The sequence below is a fragment of the Trachurus japonicus genome, chromosome 13 (assembly GCF_045865225.1).
Source record: "Trachurus japonicus isolate A0001 chromosome 13, Traja_1.0".
NCBI lineage: Eukaryota > Metazoa > Chordata > Actinopteri > Carangiformes > Carangidae > Trachurus > Trachurus japonicus.
In genome coordinates, this window is record NC_140919.1 from 27,028,520 (window position 1) to 27,048,022 (window position 19,503).

At 43.7% G+C, this 19,503-nt stretch overlaps 1 protein-coding gene across 1 annotated transcript in view; it reads left to right on the plus strand.

Moving 5' to 3' along the window:
• col4a4 (collagen, type IV, alpha 4) overlaps positions 1-19,503 on the plus strand; it is a 57,456-nt gene that overhangs the window by 31,342 nt on the left and 6,611 nt on the right. The window contains exons 8-42 of the mRNA XM_085795628.1: positions 329-397; positions 1,397-1,432; positions 1,515-1,577; positions 1,731-1,766; positions 2,049-2,090; positions 2,256-2,336; positions 2,456-2,500; positions 2,635-2,697; positions 3,033-3,077; positions 4,420-4,473; positions 4,610-4,670; positions 4,819-4,923; positions 5,037-5,192; positions 5,332-5,421; positions 5,586-5,746; positions 5,851-5,923; positions 6,034-6,140; positions 8,147-8,330; positions 8,444-8,512; positions 8,601-8,708; positions 8,802-8,870; positions 9,694-9,843; positions 12,470-12,631; positions 12,775-12,942; positions 13,021-13,164; positions 13,437-13,544; positions 15,296-15,474; positions 15,610-15,673; positions 15,787-15,861; positions 15,968-16,075; positions 16,313-16,420; positions 17,485-17,556; positions 18,838-18,966; positions 19,074-19,181; positions 19,259-19,414. Of these exons, the coding sequence (XP_085651754.1) occupies positions 329-397; positions 1,397-1,432; positions 1,515-1,577; positions 1,731-1,766; positions 2,049-2,090; positions 2,256-2,336; positions 2,456-2,500; positions 2,635-2,697; positions 3,033-3,077; positions 4,420-4,473; positions 4,610-4,670; positions 4,819-4,923; positions 5,037-5,192; positions 5,332-5,421; positions 5,586-5,746; positions 5,851-5,923; positions 6,034-6,140; positions 8,147-8,330; positions 8,444-8,512; positions 8,601-8,708; positions 8,802-8,870; positions 9,694-9,843; positions 12,470-12,631; positions 12,775-12,942; positions 13,021-13,164; positions 13,437-13,544; positions 15,296-15,474; positions 15,610-15,673; positions 15,787-15,861; positions 15,968-16,075; positions 16,313-16,420; positions 17,485-17,556; positions 18,838-18,966; positions 19,074-19,181; positions 19,259-19,414 (3,448 nt within the window). The remainder of the gene's footprint in view (positions 1-328; positions 398-1,396; positions 1,433-1,514; positions 1,578-1,730; positions 1,767-2,048; positions 2,091-2,255; positions 2,337-2,455; positions 2,501-2,634; positions 2,698-3,032; positions 3,078-4,419; positions 4,474-4,609; positions 4,671-4,818; positions 4,924-5,036; positions 5,193-5,331; positions 5,422-5,585; positions 5,747-5,850; positions 5,924-6,033; positions 6,141-8,146; positions 8,331-8,443; positions 8,513-8,600; positions 8,709-8,801; positions 8,871-9,693; positions 9,844-12,469; positions 12,632-12,774; positions 12,943-13,020; positions 13,165-13,436; positions 13,545-15,295; positions 15,475-15,609; positions 15,674-15,786; positions 15,862-15,967; positions 16,076-16,312; positions 16,421-17,484; positions 17,557-18,837; positions 18,967-19,073; positions 19,182-19,258; positions 19,415-19,503) is intronic.

The following is a 19,503-nucleotide window of genomic DNA, read 5'->3' on the forward strand; positions in this document are numbered from 1 at the left end:
AAAAAATAAGCTTAAGGAGAACAAATATTGTAGTGATATTATTCCCTAGTGTCCCTAGCACTAGTCATTGAGGGACTATAGACCCTTTCAGAGAGTATAAACAAAGACAGGTGTTACCAAGAATACTAATTAAGGCTCCATTCCATTTAGTGTACCAGAGCGTTTTCTAATGAGCCACACCTGTCTTTGTTTATACTCTCTGAAAGGGTCTATAGGCTTCTGTTATTTTTATGTGTCATGTGGTGTAAGTGTATGGATGTATTGTAGTACTATGTAAAATGTAGTACTGTATTCTGTAATCGCCATGGTAAATGTGTTTTTTCTACAGGGTTTTCCAGGACCAAAGGGATTTCCAGGAGATCCATCAACCTACTTCGTACAGTACCCAGGAGTACCCGTAAGTTCACCTGTTGTGGACCAGGACTAGAGACTTGACTCTGACACATTGGACACGGCTGATTATTGTATTAAATGACTAATGTGATGAATCAGTGACAACTGCCTGTCTCAGTTCCTCCTGGTAAAGTATTAAAGCAATATCACACGAGAGGGAGTGCTGTTGTACTGTATATCAGCACGGGTGTGATTCGGTTGTAGGCACGAGATAATGCCGCAGATAATCACCCCGTCTACCGTCGTAGACTAGCTCTGGTTATACTCTATATCAGCACTCATGGAATGTCTCTTGTTCAATCGAATTGCTCGATCGGAAACCGGTCGTAACCAACTGCTGTATAAAAAGAAATAATCAACAGGCCAAGTCCTTAAGAGCCTCAGTGACTTTACATAACACAGAGAAACTCACAGAGATTGAGACAGTACTGATGATCAGTTTAGGGGCAAGACCATTTTGCCTTTTGTGTCATAAAGTTTGAATCACAAAGTCGATTCAACTAAAATTGCTCATAGGTGTGAATGTGAGTGTGTGTGAAGTTGTTTGGTGTGTCAGCTGGGTTTTGGAAGACGTGAAAATCATAAACTATTCACTTTTTAATAAAAATGGGCAATACTTTTTTTTAAGTATATTTTGGGGCATTTTGCTAGTTGAGAGAGACAGGAAATGGGGTGGCAGAGAGAGGGGGAATGACACACAGCAAATGGCCACCATATTCTGGATTCGAACTGGAGCCGGCTGCAGAGAGGACTGTAGCCCCTGTATATGGGGTGCCTGCTCAACCCACTGAGCTATATGGCCCCCTGAAAAAACATTTTAAGATGCATCATGTATCAGTTTACCAGATACATGATGCTGCTGTTCTTTTTAAATGCTTTGTCTTTATGTAAAGCACATTGAGATGCCTCTATAAATAAAAATGCCTAGCCTTGCCTATAGATTGCCAATGTACAACACAGGTTATTGATAACATCAGTGCGTGTGTGTCTTTGTGTCTCACAGGGAGAAGGTGGATATTCTGGATTTCCTGGACTACAGGTGAGAACAAACACAAAACAAACAACAACATCTTGTGACAAATGAGTCAGTCACATCACTGACAGTGTGTGTCTGTGTGCAGGGTGAGCAGGGTCTCCCTGGTCCAGCGGGAGATGTGGGTGCAACAGGACTGGACGGGTCTGACGTGAGTCAATTGCTAGTCTTATTATTATTATCACATATGACATGTAATTCATATGCATGTAAGTGAAGTACAAGCAACTGTCATAATTATATGCTATTGTTGTGGTCGTTGTTGTTACATCCAATGATAACATATATCTGTGTATCTGTAAAGGGTCAGCCTGGTCTGCCTGGTTCCAGGGGTCCACCTGTAAGTTTCATATTACTGTACATATCTAGATCTTCATTCATAAGCAGTTTTTTTTTTCTGATGTCAAGGCAGCGTAAATGTGTGCACTAACTTCCTCCGACTCATACTCTGTTGTTGTTTCTTAATGTCACACACTTTGTTTTATGTCTGCTGGATTCAAATGGCAGCCCTTCTCTTTATTTACCCATTGTCATGGTGTATTTTGACTTGTTGCCATGGTGAATTGTAGTGTCTGAACTTCACAGATGATGTTTTTTTTTTATTCTTCACATACACATTCAGGGAGAAAAAGGTCGATCTCTGCCCGGACAGAAAGGAGATGAGGTACAGGTGTTTTTTTCTTCTGGCCACGCCCCTTTCGTGCAATGCTCTCCTTTTGACAGCAACTTAAATTATCACTTAGAGGGCGGGGCCTGAGAGTCTGAGAGTTTAATTTTTACAGATAGATATCTAGTGACAGTGGCTTGGTGTGATCTGTGTCATCCACAGGGGGATCAGGGCCCCCAGGGACCCCCAGGGCCATTTGAGTACGTCAATCCTCCAGAAGACCTGTACATCAAAGGAGACAAAGTGGGTGTTACCTCAGCCTGTTACAGTCAGTCACAATACAGCTTCTCACGTGGTTCTCATAAGGTTCTGCTACAGTCGGGTTGGGTTCTAAACAACGGGGGGTTCTGTTGGTTCCTCAGGGTCATCAAGGGCTCAAAGGAACCTGCGGAGCTCAGGGGCAGCCGGTAAGTCTGACCAAACATCTGTAACACCTGTCTGGAGGAACATGGCTTCAGTTGGACACTATTTATCTCTCTCTCTCTCTGCATGTGTGTGTGTGTGTGTGTGTGTGTGTGTGTGTGTGTATGGGGACGTTCAGGGCCTAGACTCTCTTACAGGTATCAAAGGAGAGAAAGGTGTTCCGGGGTTCCCTGGACCCAGAGTAAGTAATTACCTGTCTATCTCTATTGTAATTATTATCAGTATTGATCAGTCCCAGTCAAATGAAATGTAGTATACTTCTATTTTAAAGGAGATGTTCATTTAGAGGAATTAGCCAGTAGAGTGATTCCTGGTATCCCTGCCTACTGTCATGAAAATGATTTCTTGACAAGAGTGGAGACCCAGGGTTTATCTTTGCCTCAGCTAACCGTGACAAGATGAATGCTGAACCTTGAGTGACAGATTTACACAAACAGAGCAGAGTTAATCTGATCCTTTACATGGCTAATGAAACATGATGTCCATGTAAACATGTGATGTGTTCATGTGTTTTAGGGCTCTACTGGCGACCCTGGTCTGTTCGGAGAGAGAGGATTCAAGGTGAGTCAATATAGCACAGTGTAACAATATAAAAACTGAAAAATAAAAATAAAGAAACATACTAAAGGCATTTTGAGATTTTAGTGGGGAAGCAGAGGGAGGGGGAATGACATGCAGAAAAGGGCAGCCCGATGCAGGATTTGAACTGGAGCCACCTGCAGTGAGGACTGTAGCCTCTACACATGGGGGCTGCTCATCCTATAGTACTGCACCACTCAGCGCCGCATTTTGGGCTGATTATTCTTTAGAGAACTCAGTGGGATCATCAAATCAGTGTTTCACAAGATTTTGTCCTGATGCTGAATTATCCACAGAGGTGTGGTGTCCTCTCTAAAACAACCAGACCAGGTGATTATAAACAGCAAAACACTGAATAAACCTGTTTCACATTACAAGTCCTTGGGTCTCCAGTGCTCTCTGGTGAACACAGGAGGAGGCTTTGAAAGGGGCTGTGACCTCAGCTGTGGCATATGTGTATGCGTGATCTAAGGTGACCCTGCCTGTCAATGTTCTCAAAATCCTGTTTCTTTTTTTGTGGGCTTTTCTTTGTGGGGAAGTTCCCCTCTGAAAATATATTACATTGCTGCGTCCTGGATTCAGCGCCAGCATTGGTGATTATGATTGGACTTAAGAAACACATAAAAGCCAGAGTCTTTTCCTCAATAGCAGAATGGTAATGGAGCCAGTGCTGACACCGTGCTTTGGAGATAATGTAAGTCTCTGAATAAAAGTGTGCGCCAAACCATCCATCCATCCATCCATCCATCCATCCATCCATCCATCCATCCATCCATCCATCCATCCATCCAGCCAGCCTTGAGGCATTCCCAGATGAGATGAGATATACAATCTCTCCGGTATATTGTTGGTCTACCCCGAGGCCTCCTACCAGCCCAAAATATTCTCTGTTCATTGGGAAGAAGCAGCTCTTCTACTTAGTGCCCTCTCTGAATGTCCAAACTCCCCACCCTATTTCTAAGGCTGAGTTCAAAAGCCCTGTGGAGGAAACTCATTAATTTTGTTACTACCCAAACATGATGACCAACCTGAAGAGGGTTGGAACAAGGATGACCTGGTGAATAGAGAGTTTTGCCCTCGGCCTTGGTTTCCTCTCTTTACCACAACAGTCCAGTACAACACTCGCTTTACTGGTAATACAGATCTGAGCCGCCTGTCAGTCTCCCTCTCAATCTTATCCTCAGGATACTTAAACCCCTTCACTCAGAGCAGAGACTTCATCCCAAACCACAGAGAGCACTCCACCATTTTCTCCACCTGTCAGCCAATCCGAAATCAGGATTATTCTTGTTCTAAGGGTTTATTTGTGTTTATGTGGTTTCAGGGGATTCAAGGAAGCCCAGGTCTCCCAGGTCTGATCGGACGAGAAGGTCCTAAGGTCAGTCAGTTTGTCAATCATGTATGTTTCTGTGTATCTTCTGTAATGAATTGATGCATGATCAGTGTTGGAGGGCGTCTGAGCACCTGCTTAATTGATTGATTATATAGTGTGTCATGAATCTATTGGTTCCCAGGGCGTGATGGGAAATCCAGGGCCTAAGGGTTTTCCTCAAGTGATAGACATCACACACACAGGTATGGATATGAACACACTGATCAGCAGCACCTTGACGATTGATCACCAGATTCTGTTCCTGTCTCCTTGGTATCATGTCATCACTGTATGAGGTCATCAACAATTTATGTTGTTACCACTGGTGATGATGTCACCCAACTGTCCCAGGTGACGTTGGAGACCCTGGCTTCCCTGGACTGAGTGGCCCTCCAGGAGACATGGGGGTGATGGGAGTGCATGGTCCCCCAGGAGCCTCAGGCAGCTCCATACCTGGTAAGTACCTGCAGCCCATGAGCAAGGCAGCATCATGAGTACTGACAGTGACAGTGAGGGTGAAATGTGTTGAGGTGGCATGAGATGAATAAAATTCTCTGATGGTTCCTCAGGACCAGCTGGTGATGCAGGTAAGAGTGGAGCTCAAGGATGCAAGGGGGAAAAAGGAGACCCTGGTGAGCTCTATAAAAAAGAAACCACACCAGGAGAACCTGGAAAACCGGGACGTCCTGGATTTAGAGGACCAAAAGGAGAACCAGGAAGTCCAGGTACAACAAAATCTTGTTCACTCTTTACTTTCCGACACACATGGTGATGTCATTATCTAAAGGTGTATCATATTGATAATCTTAATTAGCACAGATCACTTAACTCTGTTGCCTTATGACTGCTTCTTTCTCTCATCAGGTTATTACTGTCTTCCTGGAGCCCCAGGAGAAACTGGAGATCCAGGTCAACAAGGACCCCCAGGGTCTCAGGGATACCCAGGATTTAAAGGTAATTATCTGGACTTATTGATTCTTGATTATTGTCTATTGAGGGATCTGTTTTATGGAGAGAAATAACCTTCAGTTTTCCTCCTGGATGTGAGGTTTAGTGGAAAGATCCGACGCTCAGAGAAACTCCACAACCTGACTTCAGCTCTCTGTTTGTGTGTTTAGGCTCTAATGGAGGGTGCGAATGTGGCCCTCCTATAATACTACCTGGCGATCCTGGCCCTGCTGGTGACACGGGGAGTCCAGGGCATTCAGGAATGCCGGGGGCCCCAGGGCTTAGCGGGGAGAAAGGTTTACCTGGAGATACTGGAGACAGCGGAAAATCGGTGAGTTACAAAACCACTGAGTCAGTATCAATAACCCAGAGGTGTTTGTTGTTCTTTTTGTGCTGCGATTTATCCGTTTTATTGATTATTGGTCGTGTTTTCAGGGCCTGGGTGGATTTCCAGGTGTCAAAGGATTAAAGGGTCAGAAGGGAGATTTCATTGTGGTGGATATTATGGGTGAGTTTATCACCTGCATGCATCCTGTCTCACCTGTCCTGAGCTCTGGACACTGTACAGCACTTAGGTCACTGTCATGTCATTGCATCAGTATCTCTGTTTGTCTCCAGGGGAGAAGGGAGACAGGGGCCCGACCGGCCTTCCAGGCAGACAAGGATTCTCAGGGAGAATAGGACGTATAGGGCCTCCAGGTGCCTCTGGAAACCCTGGTCCTCAGGTGAGTCAGTTGCTCCCAACACACTGGTCCAGAGACAATGCACTAAAGATCAGTGGTTCACTCTTTTGCAGCGCATAGTCCACTTGAAAATCTTTAAAATGTTGGCGACCCACATCCGACCCTAACAATACAGATGGGAGAGACCACCTGTCGATTCAACACCAGTCTCTCAACTCCTCTTAACTCTTTGTGTTGCAAACTGTTGTTATCCATTTTGATGCACCAGACAAGAGTGTTCCTCCTGGTTTGCATTTCCTTTTGTTGCATTTATTATCCATGATGTATTTCTTTCTTTTTTTTACTTGACAAAACAAGTCGGTTACTCTGACTGTGGCAGGACAGGCACATTGAATTAAAAGGCCAAACAAGAAAAAATGAAGTCACGTTTTCTAATACAAGTTGTCAAAATAATAACCAAACCAAAAGAGAGGGTGACTCTCTCAGCCGCCCATGTCTTAACACTCACACACCTGATTTGCAAATCAATGATGTGCCGATCAGCTGTCTGAAATGACACTTTCCAAAAAAGACCACGTCACAACATAAACTAATAAATAAGTAATCTCATCATTCTAATAAGTACACGTGCATCTCAATAAATTAGAATATCATGGAAAAGTTAATCTATTTCAATATTTCAGTTCAAAATGATATAGCTCCATGACACATAGACTGAAATATTTCATGTCTTTATTTTGTTTAATTGTAATGATTATGGCTTATATTCAATGAAAACCCCAAATTCTGTATCTCAAAAAATTTGAATATTATATCAGAACAATTTCAAAAAATATTGTTAATACAGAATTGTTGGTCTTTTGGAAAGTATGTTCATTTATATGCACTCAATACTTCTCCTTTTGCTTGAATTACTGCATCGTTTCGGCATGGCATGGAGGCAAACAGCCTGTGGCACTGCTGAGGCCTTGATAGCGGCCTTAGCTCTGCATTTTTGGGCCTAGTGTGTCAAGCCATTCCTGGATCAGAGACAACGTCAGAGGTGTCTTACCTGGGCTAAGGAGAAGAAGAACTGGACTATTGCCCAGTGGTACAAAGTCCTCTTTTCAGATGAAAGTAAGTTTTGCATTACATTTGAAAACCATGGACCCAGAGTCTGGAGGAAGGTAGAGCAAGGCAAGGCAATTTTATTTGTATGGCCCATTTTGTCCACAGTTTGTCTCAAAGGGCTTAGACCCTCACATCGACTGAGGAAAAACTCCCAAGAAAACCCTTAACAGGGAATTATTTGGAGAAACCTCAGGGTGAGCAAGAGAGGAGGGATCCCTCACCCAGGGTGGACAGACGTGCTATAGATGTTGTATACGGGGTAGACAAGAAGTGGTGGAGAGGCACAGAATCCAAGTTGCTCAAAGTACAGAATTTTGGGTTTTCATTAAATATAATCCATAATCATTACAATTAAATGAAATAAAGACATGGAATATTTCAGTCTGTGTGTCATGGATCTATATCAGGTATTAGTTTCACTTTTTGAATTGAACGATTGAAATAAATGAACTTTTCCATGATATTCTAATTTATTGAGATGCACCTAGACAGTATATATTTTTAGCAAATAATCATATTATAGTTTTGGCTCCAACACCAGGTTTTTGGACGCAGTCTTTTAACACACACTGAGGTGGTAGCACGTGTGTAGTATTTTGCAGTTTACAGTTTGTTTGTTTTTTTTAATGTTTTTGGTGATCACTTCATTTTAAAACATTTAGAAATATTCTTTAGAAGTCATGCTTTGCAAGACATTGAAAAGAGACACCCCATCTAACTGCAGGACTAGAACCATCAGGTTTTCTTCAGTATCACATGAGTTAGGGATGGATCTGTGTAAATACAGTATATGGGGGTCATTTACTCTGGGTTTTGCTTGTTCAAATTGTTGTTTTCATGAACTCTGAAGCCTATTGGGGATGCTACTGCACAGCTGGCTGCACCTCTGGCTGAGTCATGTTCCTGGTGCTGCATGTCTGATTCCTGCATCTGTCTAGGGTGACAGTTTTGGCGGCTTTCCTGGAGACAGAGGCTTCCCAGGATCAATAGGGCCAAAGGGATTATCAGGACCTTCAGGCTCTCCAGGAGCAAATCTAGTCGGAGCGATAGGACAGCGTGGGCGCCCTGGGGAGCCAGGATTGACAGGACCCGAGGGTCCCCCTGGGTTGAAAGGAGCTCCTGGTTAGAATCAATCTGAAGTTATTGTTTAATTAATACTTAAAATTTGTGAAATTTATTTTACTTATTGACCTCTCCCACTTCATGTTTGATGTGTGCTCATCCTAACCCTACAGGTGACACTCTGCCCTGTGTACCCAGAAACCCAGGCCCCCCAGGAGAGAAGGGAGACACTGGGAATGCAGGTAAATACCACCCGTAACATCTGCCAGTCTCTTCACCTGTCTGACCACCTGTGTGTCTGACTTGCTGTTCACCTGTTTGTTTGTCTAGGTTACCCAGGACTCCCTGGTCCTACAGGTTTTCGTGGGATCACTGGACGTGATGGAATTAAAGGAGACAAAGGAGAATCTGGACGTCCTGGAACAGATGGACGAGAAGGTACCAGAGCACACCTCATATGTGTCACACCTCTTGATGTCTGTATGTTGTCTATAACAGTATCTTTACATACGTCACCTCCTGCTCCTACAGGCCCTCCAGGATTTGTTGGTGACAATGGAGCAGAAGGAGAAGAGGGCAAGAGTTATGGAGGAGATCCAGGTACAGTAACTGACAACATCTGGATCCAGTCATCAAAGAGTTCTGGAGTAAATTGTTTGTGGTGATCTCAAGGTTTACCATTACTTGTATTAAATCCCACAACTGTGAAAGGAACCAAAGATCACAACTAACTCGGTAACACTTTACAATAACCCTAACCCTATAAGTCAGAGGGAAATAAAGGCAAAAATCTGTTAAAATTATTTGAGAATGGGCTCTCCTCTCATCTCTCAGATGTGTCTGGGGTTGGAGAAAGAAAACAGGAGGAAGGTCCTGAAGCAGGCCTTTGTTGCCAGATGAGCTTTTCATACAGGGATGTGGATGAGTGAACTCAACATCCTCCATATCCACAAACAACTTCATGGACCCTATCTGATGCGAATAGGCACAAATTAGTACAAAACAAATATTTTGCCCTCCCCTATTACCCTTATCTTGAAAAAGAGGTGGGGGGGAACTGTAATTAGTTTATTGGATGTTACATCCAAAACACTCAATTAAAATAAAACATGATGGATTAAGAGACCCTTTTGAACCAAGCACCTATTGACTCATTTTCTTGCCCTCAAAATAGCAAAAAAAAAAGAAAAAAAGAAAAAGGCATGGACATGCCTCAAATACATTTGCACCACACACTAAAGGCTCACAATTCACTGATCATACAGTTGTAGTTACTCGTATGTGAACACGAAGATCATGTGTAACAGAAGTTGTTCCTACACGCATGATTAAAAAGTTTATCTTCTGAGAACTTCTTCAGATATGAACATGTGAATGTAGAACAGACACTGACTCATCAGCTCTCTAAATGTGTGATCTCCAGGCTCTCCAGGGAATCGCGGGTTTCCTGGGCTCAAAGGCCCATCAGGGAACTCTGATGTTGGACCCTCAGGTCCTCTTGGCTTCCCGGGATCAGTGGGCTCTCCAGGACCAAAAGGAGTACCTGGTCCTCCTGGCATAGACGGACTTCCAGGTGAATGAATAGACCTGTGATGTAGAGTGATCAATCAATCAATCAATCAAAAAAAAAAAGATAAGGAAAGAGTGATGAAGATAAAAGGATAAAATAAAAAATAGGATTTTATAAATCAAAGACAATATAATACAACATGCTAAAATAGAGGAGATGTTTGGAAGTGAGTAAAACCAAAAAAATAAAGGTAGAAATAAAATAAATAACCAGGGAAAGGAACAAGATATCAAAAGGAAAACAATACAGAAAATAATGATTGAATAAAAGGACAAACCAGTTCAAGAACTTAAGATATATAAATAAACAGGAAGATAATTAAATTAAATTAAATATAAATATAGACCAAAAAGATTTGTCTTCAGTTTGCTTTTAAAAATATCAACATTTTCTGCTGCCCTCAGAAGCATCATTTTGGGTTTTTGTTTCAACCGTGGGTTTAATTCAAAGGCCACAACAGGAGGGTTCCCAAAGATTCATAGGAAAAAAAGCAAATCTAATAAATGGTTTAATGTACAGTACGTGCTCGGTTTAATAGACTGACTTTGTCATGTTTCCGCATCACAAATCTAGAAACTGTGAGAAGAGTGAATGATGACTGAAAGGACGTTTTTCATCTTAAAGCAGAAGTAAGCGATCCGGTCATTTTGGCTAACTTCGTTAGTTAGCAGCCCCCGCCCTCATCATGGATCTGTTGGTCCTCGTCCCTACGTCACCACATTCCCGCGCATCCCTTGGCTGCACACACAGCCCTTCATGCCGTTCTCTCTCCTCATTGGATAAAGCTTGTAGGATACAAGGAAGTATACAAGACGTTTTCTCCTCGGCTTACAGCAGAGCAGAGTGACTGACAGACCCGTGTTTCGGACCAAACACTCTATGTAAGTGATTGCTGTCGGAAGATATAACTATTTAAGACTTATATTAACACAAATATTCCGCTTACTTCTGCTTTAACTATGGCACAAACTACCAGACATTTCTCATTTTTGTTACTTATTGCATGATTGACATTTAAGGGGGATTGACTGATTTCCAAACATGTATGAATATGTTATGTTAGTATAGAGTTTGACTATGTGACCCGTTCAGCAGCTTTAGAGTAGCAATGACATAACCACAGGCTGTAGAAGTGGCTGACCACCACTTCTGGATAATGAGCCACCAGGAATATATCAATATCAATAGGGAGTGGCACTGTGGTCTAGTGGTTAGCAACAAGAAGGCCCGGGGCCTTTCTGAGTCAAGTTTGCATGTTCACTGTGTCTGTGTGGCTATCCTCTGGGTTCTCCAGCTTCCTCCACACCTTGCACATGAGGGCGACTCGTGCCTCTGTATGAATGTGAGTGTGTGTGAGTGGTGTTTGTCTACAACCTGTTCAGGGTATACCACGCCCTCGCCGTCTTCCAGTTGGGATTGGCTCCAGCCCCTGCAACCCTGCACAGAAAAGCAGTATACCAATAGAGACTTAAAAACTGGTATAATATGACTTTGTTTCAGATCTTTCTCAACATAAACTCTGTAGACAGAAGTACTGGACCACCTACACATTATACTTCCAGGAGCTTTCTAAATTTATTGGCATTAATATGGAGTTGGTGCCCTCTTTGCAGTTGTAAAAGCTTCCATTCTTCAGGGAAGGCTCAAAGATTTTGCAGTGCATCTGTGGGAACTTTTGTCACGGCCATCCAGAGGAGTACTTTTGAGGTCCGATACTGAAGTTGGACGAGAGCCTGGCTGTATTCTAATTCATTTAAGAGCAGCAGGAGGAAAAGGCTCACACACTGATCAAAAATGGCAAAGTCCACCTGAGATTGACGGATGCAACAAACATTTAATGGTCCATCAAACACTAAAAAAGTGCAACCATGGTGATAAAATAAAATAAAGAAACAAAAATTCAAATTCATCCCAGAGGTGTTCACTGGGGTTGATGTAACCTGGTTCCTTATCATTTGTCCAGTTAACCAAGTGGGGGGTGCTTTAATTTCGTAGACCAGGTGCAAGTGAAGCGCAGTGCAGGTGCACCGTGCCAACGGGGCATGTCCAGGCACACTGTGCACCGTGCATCCTGGCGCAGGTACTCCTCTTTCCCACCTCCGTCCCTCCTACCGGCACAAGTGGGAAAGAGGGAGTGGAGACGACGTGAGTGGGTTTACCACAGTCTACTTAGATCAAATGAGCTCCTCTCCTCACCTTTAAATGTGCTGCAAGCAAGGCACACTGCAAATTTGTCATGAACAAAGGACAACCCTCCAGGTAACACTGTCTGCACCTTTGCAGACACACCAAATCCGGCGACGGATGTCAAGTCGACAGATCCCATTGATTGAGTCATAAACAGGAACTGTGTTATGGGAAACTTGGTGTTATTCCCTCACACACCTGTACAATTGTCCAGGTGCAACCTGTTAACCATCTTAAAAACATGTCAGACAATTAATGAAGGATCAGGGTAAAAAATTAACAACGTAAAATATACAAGTAAAAGGAAGAAATAAGGGGTTGACTGTGACCTAACTGATTTCAGTATGATGATTTGATTTAATCTGATTTGCCACATTGATTTCTGCTGCTTCTCCTCTGCTCTGCTGTGATACAACCTTGTGTGTTTAATGTGTTTGTCCAGGAATCCAGGGTTTGACAGGAGTCCCTGGAGCAAAGGGCCAGAGAGGGCAGGATGGAGCACCAGGTGCCCCTGGTTCCCCAGGCCCCAAACCTGAACGTTGTGACCCAGGAAAACCTGGTTCCAGTGGCCCCAGTGGCCTTCAGGGAGCCATTGGTATCCCAGGTAAATTATTTACTACTTTACTTTACGAAATGTTACATTACATTTTTAAGAGCAGTAATTGGTTATAGTATTTCTTCAGAAAAGTATTAAAGAAAGTTTCAGAATCGCATATTAATCTATGATTACATTATGTTTCATTTTAGGTTGTCTTGGGGAGAAAGGTGACATTGGAGTGCCAGGTCCTCCAGGTACTGGCCCTCAAGGCCCTGTGGGGAAATCGGGTTCTTCCGGTGTTCCAGGATACCCTGGGTCCCAGGGCCGTCCTGGCCCCGAAGGAGACTCTGGACTGCCTGGGTATAATGGTCAGAAAGGTGAGCTCCTCGCAGTAACACACCGGTGTTTAAATGTGATGTCATGACACAGATTCTGTGAAAGAGTCTCTGTTTCAGGTTTGTTGGGACCCCAAGGCCCGCAAGGAGGGCCAGGAGATCCAGGACGGACTGGAACCCCGGGAACTCCAGGGTTGAAAGGGGAGAGAGGGCTCAATGGACAAGATGGAGGTCCAGGATGTGGAGGGCCAAAAGGAGAGAAAGGTCCTGCAGTCCTGCTATAGTACTGTTATCCCTGCTGTAGTACTGTAATCCCTACTGTAGTGCAGTAATCCCTGCTATAGTAGGCTACTGCAATCCTGTACTGCAATCTCAGTTCAGTAGTATTGTTTTGACCAGGTGTACATAATGAGATTAAAACATGGGTATTTTTATGTTCATTTGTCTCATGCCAATGAAACAAATGAACATGTTATTCACTGTGATACAGCTCTCACTTCAAATGTGTTAAAAACTCTCTCATGTTTCCCCTGCAGGATGTCAAGGGCCTCAGGGGCCTCAAGGAGACAGTATCAGTGTCCCCATCAAAGGAGGCCCAGGAAAACCAGGACCTCCAGGCATCACTGGCTTCCCTGGACCACGAGGTAAGAGCCATACTGTATCATTACTCCAAAACCTGTCAAAACAAAGTGCAGTGTAGGTCTTTGATTCACCCACATGACCTGCAGCTGCTGCTGAATACAGCGCACACAGGTTGAAAAAAATATAGTATCAAAGGAAAGTGGTGCTTTGACAGGAAGATAACATACTGAACATGTTCTACATTATGTCGTCTTCTAAAAGTGTCAAAACAGTTTTTATTTTCTGGTTGGCCCGGGCACAGCAGCACATTGCTCATGTTCCTGACACTGACAATGCTCGACCTGCTAACTCACACAACCCTATGTCCAATTTTGAGTTTGGTTCCAAACCCATGACCCTGAAGTGGAATTGGGTTAAGTCTCCAACACACAGTGTCTGCATTGATGCAGGGTAACAGACCAGACTCTCTCTCAAGGTGTCTGACTAAACAAAAATGGTACTTCTCTCTATACAGGTAAAAGCCAGAGTAGGGACATTATGTTTTTGGGTTGTCTGTCCATCCATCTGTTCCAGCCTCATAAACATGACATCTCAGTAACGCCTTAATGAAATTTCTTGTACTCTAAGATTAGCTGGTTTCTTGTTTTTGTGGACAAAGTTAACAGTGGTCGCATGTTGTTAATGCAATATTTAAGGAACGCCCAGAGGGATTACATCTGACACACTGTGACCTCAAAAACTGCCCATAACTCCCGAATTAAGCCACTAATTATAACACACTTTAACTCAAACATCTATAAGGATAAAATAAAGTAAGGACATTTTGTATTTAACTTGGCTTGTTGATGAAGGGAACAACCACAAGCCTTTGATTTGATTTTTTTTTTTTTGACCTGGTTCCTTAATAATTAGTGAACAATTTAAAAAACAAAAATCTCCAACTCCAACTCCAAAACACTCTCGTGGACAAGTTGTGACCTGCACATTCACCACGCTATGAGATAATAACGGAACGTTACGAGACAGAGTTGTTTTCGAAGCAAATGCAGAGACTGCTTGCCGGAAAACTGCCCCTGACAGGAGCGTGCATCAGCTATTTTGCATGAATTTACCTCGAAAACAACTCCGTCTCGTAATGTTCCGGGGAATGTGCAGGTCACAACTTGTTACTTAACTTAAAGCTGTCCATGGGTGACAGTTGACTAAGCATCTGTTTGCCACAAGCCGGCATGTGCCAACGTCTCGGTACTACACATGCCCATTGCCCAGTCAGGTATGGGCAAGATGGTGATGGCAGAACAGCCCACTTCAAAACCACTCTTCAGAAACTTATGGGTGACATCACAGAGGTGAAGATGAGTTGAGTCAAATAAGGCAGAGATAAGTCAGGTTGTATCTAGTTGAATAAGGACATGTGAATGAGTTAAAATGAAGTAAAGCTGATGTAAGTGAAGTCAGGCCAATTCCCAGAAAGTCAAGTTCAGTCCAGTCTAGTACTGAGTATGGGTTTGCCATACATACAGTAGTAGTACCCTTGTTTTCTTCCTTTCATTTTGAACTGTGATAGTTTGTCTTGCTGCCTGGACAGATGATTTTACTTGAAGTCATTTTCTTCTCAGAGTCAGTGTGTTTTTCTGTTGCATTATAGCGAAATGTTTTTGCAGAGCAGATATGTAAAAGACAAACTGGCAGGAGAAGGTGAGAGCTTTTTTTGTGTTGGGATCTAGGCAAAGTCCTGGAGACAGGACACACCAGTTGTATAACATATATGTTGTTGATGAAGTTTTCAACATCAAACACCTCTTTTCAACAGGAAATAAGGGTGAGCAAGGTGCTCCAGGTAAGCCAGGGTGTTCAGGCAGCAATGGACCCCCAGGCAATGTAGGACCCCCTGGAGGCCCAGGTGCCTGTGGTATGGTGGGACCCCCCGGACCACCTGGACGTCAAGGGCCTCCAGGATTCATTGGCTTTCCTGGGCCAACTGGGGATCAGGTAAGGTTAAAATAAAGTGTTCATAGGTCAGATATAGTGATGAAAGGATATCCGAGAATGTTAACAGAAGTTTGTATTTTGATTGTTGAAATATTAAATTGTTAAATTATTGATCAAGTTTGTTTGTTGTTTCAGGGTGACCTAGGATGTCCGGGGAAAAATGGAGAGCCTGGTCGCCAAGGGTGTACAGGACAGAAAGGTACTGACCACCATGACTCAGCAGAATGTTTGACACCTTTCATACATGACATAAAAGAGACCAAAGATTTTACTCCTGCAGCTTCCTGTATCAAGTTTGTGTTTGTGTTTCAGGTGATAAAGGAGAACCTATTGGTTATCCTGGCCTACCTGGAAACAGGGGGCCTCCTGGAAACGCCGGACCCCCAGGTGATCTCATATTATTCAGAACAACATGTTTTGTAATGAAGATAATGACAAAATATGAAATCAGTGCTTCAACTATCAGGGCACCTTAAATGTTTCTCTCATTCAGGACCTCCTGGACCTCAAGGAGATCCTGGAAGACTTGGTTTCCCTGGGGCTCCAGGACATACAGGATGCAAAGGAGATCGAGGCCCCCATGGAGTACCAGGTCCAACAGGTAAACAGATTCTCCTGGACCTCATCATTGTTTTACCTTCACTCTGAGTTGTGAGACCTACTCAAACAAAACCGGTAAAGAACAGGATCCGTTGAGTCCGTCTTGGAGCAGAATGGTACATAGACCAGTATCTCAGGTCACTGTCACAATGTCAGATTGTTTCAGACTGATTGAGTTTTATACAGTCAACTTGCCTCTGATCCTACATCTGTCTTCTCTCTATCCGGTTTATTTCAGGTGTGATTGGTCCCTCGGGTCCAGGAGGTCGTCCAGGTTGTCCAGGTCTTCCTGGTGAAGCAGGTGCTGATGGTCCTCCAGGACCACAGGGCTGCACAGGACTCCAAGGTCAGAACCTCAATCCAGATCTGCTGTCATGGGTACATGGTAGTTTTTTTTATAGAGGTTTAGATAATCTTTTATTCAGTGGTGAAGGGCTGTCCCCCGGTGTCTGATCTGGATCAAGAGACCCCATTACTGTCAGGATCATATGACAAAGAGCAGAAAACACTCTCTGTGTCAACCTTAGCTGTTCACATGGAAGGTGAGAAAAAAATTAACTTAAAGCAGAAGTAAGCGGAATTTTTGTGTTAATATAAGTCTTAAATAGTTATATCTTCCGACCGCAATCACTTACATAGAGTGTTTGGTCTGAAACACGGGTCTGTCAGTCACTCTGCTCTGCTGTAAGCCGAGGAGAAAACTTTCCTTGTATCCTACAACCTTTATCCAGTGAGGAGAGAGAACGGCATGAAGGGCTGTGTGTGCAGCCAAGGGATGCGCGTGAATGTGGTGACATAGGGACGAGGACCAATAGATCCATGACGAGGGCGGGGTCTGCTAACTCCATCGGCTGACAAGAAGTTAGCCAAAACGACCGGATCGCTTTCTTCTGCTTTAAGTCCTGACTCCACCCTCACTCTCCACACAGTTAACCAATCGCTGAGTAAGGAGGCTATGATGACAGATGGTGTTGACGGTACTGAAAGTTACAAAAAAATTTAACTTAAAAAGACTTACTAAGGGATATAAAATGATTTGGATTTGTCAAGCAGATTTTGAACTGTATTTGGATCCTGTAAAATGCTAGCCCTGTTACCAGTGTTAGCCTAGTAACACTGGTTGAAACCAGGTCTAAGTGCAAAGTCGATGAGGTGTCGTAGTCTGGACTGATCTGACACAAGGTGGAGTCAACATGGAAATCTAGTAGCTAGCCTGAGTTAGCAAAGAGCTTGACACTAACATGACATCCTCTGGTCAGCTCTCTGAAACACAGAGACAAAAAAAAATGAAAATGAATAACAGAAAGTGAATCCCGAACCAGGAGGTATACATTTTAATATTACAATTGCTGTAATTGTTGACAAATTACAAGGTACAGTTTGCCGTTTACATTTTTTTTTTTGCATCAGGTCCTCCTGGACCACTGGGACTGCATGGACTGGACGGACTGAAAGGAGTGAAAGGGGACATGGGGACTAGAGGTAAATTCTATTGTCACATCTTGTCTATTGTCCACAGATACACAGCCACCTGATGTCATGTGAGCACGGTGGAGTTCAGCAACCTGACAACAAAAACAAATTCTGTGGGTCAGGTTCAGGTTCATGTGTTGTGTAAAACTTAACATTCAATTTGCATTGGATGATTTTCTAGATGTAATTGAATACAACGGTGATGGTTTCTGTCTGTCTTTCCCTGATCCTGGTGATGAAAAAAAAGAGACATACGTAAAGAAACATAAGCATTCAGATTACCAATATTGTTTCAAGAAGTTTAGCAAGATTTCATTTTTAAATTAAATAGGATAAATTGCCATGCAAGCAGACACATGTGCAAAACGCTTTGACAAAACACCTTTATGAATCCAACATAACTACAGAACTAACCAAAACATGAATTCCAGTTGAAACATTTTGTAGGATAAGGAAGGTAAAGCAGTCCGATAGTGGATAGTCATTATTATGACCACTAATGGTGAAGAAAAATGCCTTTGCACAGTGGACAAAGTGCGGCGGTCTGGAGGTCAATGTATTGGGTTATGTACCTCCTGTTAGGTCCTGTGTTGAAAATGCAGGAATTTAAGCTTAAATTGTGTTCATGTGATAACAACAGTGTTCCGGTAAGCTCTGAATTTGCCGTTCATATCATTCATATATAGTATACATCGAGCGGGCAAGCTCTGTGCTGGCTGCCATGTCGTGTCGCCATGGTTTACGTTCAGTGGCAGCGTGACGGTAGGAAACCACGGAAACTCAGCGGAGACACCGGAGCTGTCGGCTCAGGTCGAGGTGGCGTCTGTGAAAAGTCACCGCGGTAACGCAGTGAGGAGGAATGGAGCGCTACACTGATGCTGCATTCACGTGCAGTCGGGCAGACGGCCGTCGGTAACAAACCAGATGTCATTTTAGTCACAGAAGTCGAGAGAAAGCCGGTAAAACGTGGGTCAGGTAAACAATACGACATTGACATGACAACATATTGTCACGTGTATTGTTTTGCCTCGTGCTGATGGACCACTTGTTTACATAGAGGCTTGTTTATGCGTGCAGCGGCAGCGGCTGTCGCCCGTCACCGTCTGCCCAATTTCACGTGAATGCAACATGAAAAAAACGAGTTGCTTGCGATCTACAACCGCACCGCTAGATGGGAGTAATTCTTACACAATGTACCTTTAAAGCTCTAGTATGTAATGTTCTTTTGGACTCAAAAAGAAAAGAACATAAACAGATTCCCTTAAATACTGGTCCCTTTTTATTTTTTAGGTCTGGGTGTGCAAGGTCCTCCAGGTCTCCAAGGTCTTCCAGGGGATAAGGGTCCTCCAGGTCCTCCAGGCCCCTCAGGTCCATCTCAGCCTGGACAACCAGGACCAAGAGGTCCCCCGGGACCCAAAGGTCTGTGATACATTCAGAACAACAGGGATGTTAACATCAGTGATCCATCTGAAGACCAAACCTTCGCTCTGACTCTGTCAGTAATGTGTCTTCTTGTGCCTTAACAGGACCTCCAGGTAGTTTTGGACCTCCAGGTGAAACTGGCCCCAACTGTCAAAATCCAGTCCCAGGCCCTTGTGGAGATCCCGGTTGTACTGGTCCAGATGGAGAGCCAGGTCAGAAGTGGAAATTTAGGGATAATAAACTTAAAGAGATCACGCCATATGACTTCTGACGTGTGTTGCTGTATTAGGATTTCCTGGAGTCATGGGGGATCCAGGTCTAAACCCTCCAGTACCTGGGGATGATGGCGATAACGGGGACTCAGGATGCCGGGGTCAGGTTGGCCCAAAGGGATCTCCAGGGCCCTCAGGGCTACCAGGCAACCCCGGAGAATGTGGACTCAAAGGTCAGACCCTCTTCACGTATCTGAAATACCTGGCAGACCTTCAGTCAGAGAGACAGGTCATTCTACAATAACACTGGGTGGTGAGTGTT